At 30.4% G+C, this 11,138-nt stretch overlaps 2 protein-coding genes across 2 annotated transcripts; both read left to right on the forward strand.

The window, feature by feature from the left end:
- Nucleotides 1-447: 447 nt before the first annotated feature.
- Nucleotides 448-7,291, forward strand: SF1 (splicing factor 1). Its single transcript, XM_069123707.1, has 9 exons — nucleotides 448-826; nucleotides 1,595-1,747; nucleotides 2,352-2,427; nucleotides 4,312-4,464; nucleotides 4,547-4,653; nucleotides 4,739-4,905; nucleotides 4,978-5,136; nucleotides 5,203-5,480; nucleotides 5,575-7,291. Exons 1-9 carry the CDS (start codon nucleotides 628-630, stop codon nucleotides 6,128-6,130), a joined length of 1,848 nt encoding a protein of 615 aa, XP_068979808.1. The 5' UTR covers nucleotides 448-627; the 3' UTR covers nucleotides 6,131-7,291.
- Nucleotides 7,292-7,558: 267 nt separating this feature from the next.
- Nucleotides 7,559-10,845, forward strand: LOC138185083 (uncharacterized). Its single transcript, XM_069123727.1, has 6 exons — nucleotides 7,559-7,999; nucleotides 8,168-8,460; nucleotides 8,610-8,753; nucleotides 8,819-8,930; nucleotides 9,010-9,187; nucleotides 9,251-10,845. Exons 1-6 carry the CDS (start codon nucleotides 7,787-7,789, stop codon nucleotides 9,424-9,426), a joined length of 1,116 nt encoding a protein of 371 aa, XP_068979828.1. The 5' UTR covers nucleotides 7,559-7,786; the 3' UTR covers nucleotides 9,427-10,845.
- The last annotated feature ends 293 nt before the right edge of the window (nucleotides 10,846-11,138 follow it).

Consider the following 11,138-nt stretch of genomic DNA (forward strand, 5'->3'; position numbering starts at 1 on the left):
ATAAATGCGTTGCGTTCAGATGCATTCACGTATACATAGTTTCCAGAAAATGTCCCAATTGGTAATTTATTAACCGTATACTAATCAAAAAATTTCAATTAATCGTTGAAAACTGACTTCAGATACAATAAACTGTAGATCCTTATAACCATCCTACAATATATTGAGTAAGAAATAAACACGCTCCACACGTTACTTCGTGTTTCAACAAGTTTAAGAACGCATAGAATTTTTACAAAACATTGTCTTTAAATCTCCTTGTTCAATTAAAGGAATAAACAAATATATGTATTTTTATTTTAAAAAATTTATGTAACAATTTGAGATGTTTTCTGTCTCTTTTTACATTTTATTTTATTTGAAACTCGAAGGTGTTCTGAAACTCATCAAAGTGCCACCTAGCGACAATATTCTTTATTAATTCTATCCGGAAAGACAGCATCCGTCTCCGGTACGCCGTACGCCCATGAAAGAGGTAAAGGTGTCCGTCAGTCAGTTGAACGCCGCCATTTTCTTGGTGTGTAAACGTTCCGTTGATTTTAGCTAAACTGTTGTATACCGTACGCTACACATCATAGGACGTATAACCATTCTGACGTTTTACGCGTCCTCGGTTAGATTTACATCATGAATCAGTCACGAAATTTCACATCGTTATTGAATCCAAGTTATTTGCAAAACGCCCAACAAAATGCTGCGACTGCGAACGCGGCTGCTGCAGCCGCAGCAGCAGCTGCCGCGGTGAGTGCCGCGATTGCTAATGGAACGCAGTTGAACTCCAATTCTAATTCCACGACAAATAACACGAGAAAACGTGAAGCAGAAAGTACGTCTGAAATTATCCTTGTTACGCCAAGCTCGATTTTCTTCTAATATCGTATTGCGCGACCTGATTTCTTATATGATTATTATCATATTATAATTATAATAATATTTATTTATATAATTATAATTATTATACTATATTATAAATATAGTATAATTATTATTTTCTTATAATGTAGGATTTCTTATAAGTAGGCTGTGGATTTTTTGCATTTATACCAAATTTAAAATTGTAATACTGCACAAAATGCACATAATATGCAAAAGTATACAAAATACCCAAAGTAGTTATTACAGTATTCAGTGGATGAAATAAATTTGTACTTGGATTTTACTTTGTCTAATTAGGTTTACAAAAAAGCAAATCTGCATATAAATTTTCAATCTACTTGTACAAAAGTATGCAACTGAGAATCATTTACAAACATGCTCTTCCCTTGTGTTGGTACGCAATATAAGAAATAAATGGGTACAAACATTGTATATAGCTGAAATTAGTGAATGCCAAAATAGGTACTTAGAGAAAATCATCAGCCATATGATTTTGCATAGCTGTATATATAGCCAAATAGCTTTCAATCCTTGGCTTTTTTATGTAATATATCTATAGAAGTTGCATAACATGGTCCTTTTGATTCTTTTGCATATTTATGTAAATATTTGTTACGAGAAAAACTAAAATCTACTTATAATTGATAATTGAAAAGAATAGAGCATATAAAGTTCTTGAATAAATTAGACACATTAGGTGATGATAAATACCTTCTAGGTGATGGTAAACAGGAAAAAGAGACGAAAGAGGAACGTAGGAAGAGGAAGAAAACTAGATGGAGCGGTAGTGAACATGACAAAACTTTTATACCAGGCATGCCTACGGTTCTACCAACAAACCTGACTCCTGAACAGGAGAAGGCTTACCTCTGTAAGTTTATTTTCTGTAATTCCTTCAGCTATCATTTCTATTTAATTATGTATTATACACACACATATATGTATACATATATGGACAGGATATGATTTAAGAATCATGCTTCTGCGTATAAATTTCTAAAATTTAATTTTGTAGTACTATAAAAGATGTAAGTATGTATGTATTGTTAAAAAGTTTATAGTTACCAGAGGTAATTGCCATTTCAAGTACTTTCAACAAGCGAGTTTGGCAATAGGAATTGCCAATTTTGCTGAATAATGAATATCGAGTTATCAAACTTCTTAGATTGCCTAAAACTACATTGAAGTTCCTACTAATTTTTTTCTTACATGTTTCTATAAAGGGCTTCTTTTTTTTTTAATCTCATTTATATATAATAAATCATACAAAAAACTATGATATATTTTTCTAATTGATTAAGAAAAAAGTAACAATTTACTAAAGAGAAAATTTTAAAAAAATTACAAAATACTAGACTTAGGTGAATATTCTACACTTTTGAGACATGCTTACATTATAGAATGTATATGGTTATGGCAAATTGGCAATATCTAACTGTTGGGGTTTCCGCCCCCTCTAACCCGTTGGTTTACAGTTCAGCTGCAGATTGAGGAAATCAGCAGGAAGCTACGCACTGGAGACCTTGGAATTCCACTTAACCCAGAGGAAAGGTTTGAACGAAACTTACATACCAAAAATGACCATAACATATCTACAATACCTATCTACTGACCATTCAGCAGCCCATAAATACAGGGGCCTTATGATATGGCTCCAGTACAGTTAGTGTGGGATACTGATGTCTGTTTGAAAAGATTGGGCTTGATTAAAGCCACCACGCAGCACAGAAGATGAATTTTGATAATATTGGTTTGCCCTAAACAATTTCTTTTACTAATTCATTTTTTATTAAACACTGCTACAAAAGTCTAGTTAATAAATATAAATTTGGGGCAATAACTAAAGTGGTAGTATATTAGTATGAATACTTAAATATAAATAATATACGTATTTTTCCTGAACATATTTCTTCTGTTTTAAAAATAACTTTTTATATATATATATATATATACATATATACATTGCTTATATATAAATAATACATGTTTATAATATTTGATACAATTAAATGCAAAAAACAGATAATGATCATAGTAGCAGTGTTTAACACACAGTGGGTATTCTAGTCCATATATCTTTTTAAATAGTTATACTTTTGCACATGTAGGGATATTCAGAGGTGTTCCTATGCAGACTGGTTTATTCAAGTTAATAGGCTGTATTTCATTATTGTACGCACAATTGCGATTTATTCGATATCGATCGTCTTAATAGAATAATGAAAATTTTGCGCATAGGGCACCTTAATAGAGACTTCTATTAGGCTGCCGTGATCTGCACGGCATTTTATATCTGTTTAATATCATAATGCCACAGGAACATTTATCGTTAATTAACTAAAATAGATTTTTATTCTTAATTACAACTTAATGAGAGATTTCAGGCAAATAATGAAATTCGTAAAATTATAATTGCTAATATAAGCATAATACTGTAAAGATCAATATTACGTTACTTTCAGGTACAACTTAAATAAATACACGTTAATTTTTCTAATAAATTAATTTACTCCAATAGGTTTAACTTTTCTGATTTTAGCTGGAACCATTATTTTATATTATTGTGTTTCATTAGTATTATACAATATAGTAAGATATACAAACTATTAACTAACCCAAAGAAATTATTTCCTAATAATCACAGGATCTATCTTAGCAGCTGACATCATACCGATTTCTGCCGTGCACAAACGCGCAGTCTTCCAGTGGTTACCTATTGAATAGACTAATAGCAATGTTATATTTAACAGTACTTAATTTTTTACTCTTTATTTTAACATCTTGACACTGTTGGAAAACTCTGAAAATTAGTATTTTCTAAGTCTATAGAATATTTTATAATCAATTCACAATTTCATTAATAGAAATCTTTGTATCTATTTTATACCTTTACCGAATTTGGTTAAAAATTAGTAGATATATTTCTTAGATATAAATAGCAGTTGTTAACTCTATTAGAATTTTATACTATTTTCTTTAATACATTACCACATCTTTGTGTTTTAATTATTTTAATTAATTTAATTATTTTAAAATGTTACATATGTAATATATATAGGAATGTACTTAATAAATCATTTAATTTTTATTTTAGTTTTCTAATACAAAAATTTAAATTTAATGTACTCAGTGAAATTTGTTTTGCAACATATATTCTATTAATATCTTCTACAAATTTTCCAACATAGTCGGAATCTACTTTATTTGTTAAAAAGAAAAGGAAAGAATATATGTTTTAAGAAAAATTTATGACCAAAGCCTAATAACTTTGAAGATCAATTAAAGTGTTATCTCAGTTTCCAACTTTCTGCTAATAATCAGCAGTTTTTCTCTCACTTAATCACACAATCATAGTAGGATCAGGTTGCTTGTATGCTAGTACCATCTTAATTCAAACTTTGTTTCTTGACAAAATTTTATTTTTTTATTTTGCAGATCTCCTTCTCCAGAACCCATATATAGTAGTGATGGTAAACGGTTGAATACAAGAGAATATCGTACTAGACGTAAATTGGAGGAGGAACGTCACAATCTTATTCAGAAGATTCTCAAAATTAATCCAGAATTTAAACCACCACCAGATTATAAGTAATTACAAATATTTTTTTTATTTATATTTAAAATATTGGCGTTTTATTTACGTACCGCATTTAAAATTAAATATTTTTAGACCACCAATAATACGAGTGCATGATAAAGTAATGATTCCTCAAGAGGAACATCCAGATATTAACTTTGTTGGCCTTTTGATTGGACCACGTGGAAATACATTGAAATGTAAGTTAAAATAATTTAGGATATTCATAAGATACATAAAGTTTATACAGATTGTGTGTTAATGTTTCCTTTTTAAATACCATAGCAATGGAGAAGGAAACTGGAGCAAAGATAATAATTCGTGGTAAAGGTTCTGTAAAAGAAGGAAAAGTTGGAAGGAAAGATGGACAGCCTTTACCTGGTGAAGATGAACCATTGCATGCATACATTACTGCTAATAATTTAGATGCCGTAAAGAAGGCTGTTGAAAGAGTATGAAGCGTCTTTACAAATTAACATGTTTATAGCGTATATGCATATTATTAAAATATGTTTTTTCAATAGATTCACGAAATTATACGTCAAGGTGTGGAAGTACCTGAGGGGCAAAATGATTTACGACGTAATCAACTTAGAGAATTGGCTTTATTGAATGGAACATTGCGTGAAAATGATGGACCACGTTGTACTAATTGTGGTGCATCTGATCATAAATCATGGCTGGTTAGTATACTGATATTTAAATCTTAATGTTTGCAAATAGATTAATACTTATTTCAATTATTACAGTGTCCAGATAAACCCAACGTAACAAATAATATAGTATGTTCGAGTTGTGGTGGAGCAGGTCATATTGCACGTGATTGTAGATCTAAGAGACCCGGTCAGGGTGGACCAGCTGCTGCGGGTATGGGTGGAATGGGACCAGGTGGAGATAAAGCTAAAATAGACGAGGAATATATGTCTCTTATGGCAGAATTGGGTGAAGGTCCACCACCTGATCGATCTAAAACCGGACAGCCTCGTCAACCAAATCCAAATCCCAATTATCCTGGTCTCTTTGATAGGTAGGTTTCATTTTTCTTTTGCTTCTTATAGGTTGTTGCAAATTTTTATAGAAGATATATATACATATAATAATCATCTTGCAATTCTTTTTAGACAACAAGCACCTCGTGCTTTAATGGCTGCACCAGCACATCCACCGCCACAAATGATGCAAGGTGGTCCAATGATGCCTCCACCAGGAATGGCTCCGCCACCTTGGAGTCAAGGAGAAGTGAATAATATGAATGGTATGAACATGCAATGGCAACCTCCTGTTAGTATGCCTCCGCCACCTGGAGTGATGCAACCACCTCCACCACCGCCTGGTTCTACATCTCAACCAAATATCCCACCATTGATGCCTTGGATGGCTGGAAACAATCAACCACCGCCACCAGGGCAAATGCCACCGACACAAATTCCACCACCTGGGATGGGTATACCACCATGGCAGCAAGGACAACAGGGGCCGATGCGCCCACCTCCACCTGGAACTGCTCCCCCTCCAGGTTTTCCAGGATGGCAACCGCAACAGATGGGTGGATGGCCACCAGCAGCTCCAGTTCCTCCTCCACCTCAACAACAAACACCAGCTCCCCCTGGCATTGATCTCAACACTTTACCTACGTTATTGGCACAACCACCTCCGCCACCTCCACCAACTAGTTAGTGTAAAGAACCATCAAATTGTCTCATCAAATCTTTATTCGTACAATAGAGGGATATTATCGGTCATGTCAATGAATAGATTATAATATTGGACTGAAGGCAGTTAATAATTATTAATTAGCTGGAATGATTCGCGACTTTAATTAGTATATTCATCATACATGGCTATGTTCTTTTCTAAAAAAAAAAAAAAAAAAAAACTGGAAAAGTGTATAGTTAGATAAATATTTTCCAATTCTCCTCAATGGCTATACAATGTTTATAAGAAATTATCTTAGGTTTGCAACATATTTTTGAAATTTCGAGAACATATCGTACTTTATGAATAAAAAATGTTTAAGTTTTGGTTACCATTACTTTTGAACTTATTACATGTACCTAAAGCTTTCTTACAAGTGTAAATGTAAGTGATATGCCAAACACATTTTTATAATGTTACTTCAAGCACTTCACAATTTTTACTTATATATTTCTGTAAACATAACATCATATATTACAAACAGAAATATAACTTACTTGTTTGTAGGTAGTATGCATAATACATACATATTATGCACACTGTAGTAATGCATTTGTTGCTCTGTAAAAGTGTTATAATCAACGTTTGCTTCATTATATTACCTAATGTTGAGATAAATATTATGCAATAAATGTTGAAAAATTAAGAATGTTTTCTATGAGATTGTGCATGTAAGTTCCTTCGTGTTACTAACATATTGCGACTTCTATGATCTTATACTACTTTATACTACTTCATTAATTCCGATGAATGGAGCCTATTATGGAATATTAGGTTATATAATGAAGCACCAGAACTGTTGCTTGTATGAGTAATGATTTGTCAATTCTAAATGTGTTATATATATGTTAATTATAATTTCTGTAAAGAAATGTCTTTATTTGACTTTATCAAAAACATACTTACGATTTATCGGACATCGAAACGTAATATTGTAAACGTCCAAGCGCAATAATTTCGTATCACTGATTTACTAGTAAGAAATAAATTTGTTTTAAATTATATGAAAATTCTGCTTATATATAAAAAAAAAACATTAGTATTGTGTGTTATGGTTAGGATATAAAATGATAGTTTGTGAAACTTCATGATAGCTTAATGTGTATATTAACTACACAATAAAAATACATCATGTATTAAAAATATATGTATATTATATATTTTCTAAACCTATTTTCGAAGTGTACATTTTTGTTTAAAAAAATTTTAAAACAATTATAAGGAAAATATTTTATTTTCTTTAACATCACAATGTTGAATATTTTATAATATTTTTAAATTAAAAATGATGCTGGAATTTAAACAGTAACATTATATATTCAAAATATTGATATATAAATAAGATCTCAAAAAATACATATCAGTATATACGTATTTGCGGACATCTGGTGGTGGCTGAAAGTTTGAAAGTGACGAGTGACCTGCTTTTGCGGTTATAGTTGCATTCTGTAGAGTGTAGTGTTCATCCAAATACGGCACGAGAGACCGAAGTTTCAAATATATTTTCGATTGGCATTTAATATTACCTTTGTCACTACATAATTTTATACCCATATGATCTTTTACAACATTTGATTATAAAATTTCATACATTGAGAAATTTATATGAAAATAAAAGCGTAGTTTGAAAGACGTAAAATGTTGGAAAAAATAGCAAATTCTTGGACGATCGGTCTGTATTCGCTTGTTGAGAATTCTCGATTTACTCCGAAGGTTTCGAATTTATGGGATAGAGAATCATTCACCGTGCAGCCTATAAATGACACGAAGATAACAAGACCCGACATATTGCTCGGATATTTAATTATATTTTGGATTGTTTTATATTTTATGTATGAGAAGTGCGTTAATGTAAGTTTCAAAAATTTATTTTACACTTTTATACGTTATGTGTTACCATGTTAATTAATGAATTTGTCAATTATTTTTTTTTTGGAGTGGGTTATTTGCAAAGAGTGCAGATAAAGGATAACAAAGCATATTGACAGTATATTTGATAATTTTCGTTTATTAACACAGTCGTTACTTCGACGTATGCGCATTCCATTGATGCAAAGAAATAGAATAATCAAAGCTGTATGGGAATGTGGATTTTGCTTTGGCAGCATTTGTTATCTAAAATCATCCACTATTAAAACGTTAAGCCTCTTCTTTGGAGAGCAGGAGGTGACACACGAGGAAATGGGTGTCATTCTACATAAAAGCTTTTACTTTCATTGGGCAGGAATAGAGATCTTATGCCATGGAGCTTGGGCGAAAGGCTGGGCCAATTTTTTATTTGCGTCTTTCATCATAAACCCATACCAAGAAAAGTAAAGCAACTCTTATTTTAACACTTAGCACATGCTTGATTCTTTGTATTATTTTATATCTTTAAACATATAATGTTGAAACTTAGTTACTAAGTAATTTAAATAATGCAAGTTGTATTTTACATGATCTTTTACAATTTTCTTCACAGATGGTGTACAGTGGTGAGCACTTTTCTATTTTTTAAGGCAATCGATACAATTATAATAAATATTTGCCGAATCTTATTATGTGTATCTCACTTTATTGGAAGAAAGTTACCCAAATTATTCTTCTGCCTTCATTGTCTTAGTTGGTTAGTACATTAAAAATTTGATGTATTTTTGATCATAATATTTTTATGACAAATACCTATTTCAGGATATACTTATATGTACTATTTGTACCAAAATTTTTATGGACAGAAAATGTGGAATACACAAGAGCACAGATAGGTTTACAGCTGTGGTTCATAGCAGAGTGTTTAGATTCTGTAATATATCATAAAATAATTTATTTAGAAACTTATCTCATTATAGCAAGTTTTCTTTACTAAAAAATATATTTTTTAGGTGTGGTTTAGATTTTTAGCATATGCAAAAGCTACACACTGGCTAGAAACATGCTTATTTCCTTTGCCAACGCAAGAAACAATTGAACTGGCAGGGATACAAAAGCGACATAGAGATTCCTTAAAAAAATTAGTGAACAGAACATCAAAAAGGGCAGAACTTTGGCAAACCCTGTTCTGTAAGTATATTCAAATAAAACATTTACACATTGATATTAATTGTGACTTTTTAATAAAATTAGGTGCTGTGGCTATTAAGAAAAAAATCAAAAGAATTAGGCAAGCAAAGCAAAGTGATTCCATATTAATGGATAATTTTACAGAAGAGAAATTAATTGCAACAGAGGAAATAAAAGAAATAAATAAAGAGCAGAAAGATGAGATTATAAAACAATATAGTCAAATTGGAAATGAGTAAATTGTTTAGGTTATTCATAGATCATAAATTACTAGCTTTAATTATAACAAATTTTTAATTGAAAGTATTAAAAAGACCAAAGAAACAAAAGCTTGCACTAAATCTCATAGCTTTTTAGTATAAAAATCAAGTTTATTTAAGAATTCTATAGATATATACCTATTTATGTAGAAAATTCTATTATTTACATACAGATTAAGGATGCATTTTGCAAGTAACGTTACCTTTCTTAAGGTCTGCGCGATTAATAAAATACTTCAATAATGTTACAGACGAGTTTACTATGTATGTACTTACACAAGGATGTGTGCTTAAAAACTGTATGTGATTATCTTAATTATGAATTTAAATTCAAGCCTTTAATAGTCATTATCAATTAACTGTTTAATGTAAATTTGTTCGTCGAATATTTATTTAAGAAACTATTTTTGCGAACGTAGGATAAAAGCACCATATGTATATTACTCTTACAATTTTATCATTTGTTTTTTAAATATAAAGCTCCAGGCACGATACGTAGATCTACATGACGACTTAATAACGATAGTGTTTATATTTGCTAAAATAATATTGCCTTCGTTTATATGGAACCGACGTTGCGAGGTTTATAGATGGTAATAGAGCGTGATGTGATAAAAAATATCTTATTTGTAATAGAGTGACAGTAATTAGAAACTGAAGATGTAACACAGAGCAATACATCTTGGAAACAATAAAATTGTTGTTTATGAAACAACTGAAATTCTAAGATTAGTTTTAACTCAAGTTAAGTTGTATTTTAAACGATATTCAATCCTTGAGCTTTTTTGATTTAAAATATAAAGAAACAGATATACATACATGGATTGCAGGATATATAGAATTGGTCCAGGAATGTAAAAAGATCATTTTCAATTTAACGTTCGTCTAAATTTTGTTCATTAATTACAACTCCTTTAATTAAAGTACAAAAAAGAATAATAATAGTCTTTCAAATCACTTTACTGGTAAATAATTAATGTTATTTATATAGAAAGTTAAAGAAAGAAGTTACTATGTATGTACATATATAAAATAGACTGTGTGTGTGCAAAGAGTTGAAGTTTGAACATGTAAACTTAAATATTTCTAAAAAAATTGGATCATGTTTTTCTTGTGCGTATTTTACTACAAAGAAAAGCTATTTAAGTGACACGTTGTTCCTAGATATATAAAGTTTTATTTCCGATCATTTTGGACTGTGTCAATAAAATATAGTACATGTATTTAGGCTGAATTGTTCCACGATGTTATACAGTTCAATGAAAAATATTATAAGTGAATGTTTGAATAAAATTGTATTCAATATATCGGCAGCGTCGTATGCCTCGATAATATCGCACTTCTAAAAACTGTTAAAACATTTGATTTAGAAACTTATAAATAAAACGTTGTATTATACAGATGCGTAATACATTTTCTTTTCAACTTCACAACAATTAATAAAATTATTCAAGCGACTGTATCTTTATATCAATATCTGAAGGGAGATGTCATAGGGAGTTCCTATGTTTTGCAAATATGTAAATACATGTTTGTTTCTTCTTTAATATAATAAAGAATTATGGTTTCTTTGTTTGTAAATGGGTATTGGATAGGATAACGCAAATTAAGTGTCATATGTTCATATGAAATAGCTGTTAAATATAACAGAGCTTCTTATTTAAAATCTTTTTATTTAAGATCATTAAAAA

This window comes from Bombus flavifrons, chromosome 11 (assembly GCF_040668555.2).
Source record: "Bombus flavifrons isolate JBK064 chromosome 11, iyBomFlav1_principal, whole genome shotgun sequence".
NCBI classification, from domain to species: domain Eukaryota; kingdom Metazoa; phylum Arthropoda; class Insecta; order Hymenoptera; family Apidae; genus Bombus; species Bombus flavifrons.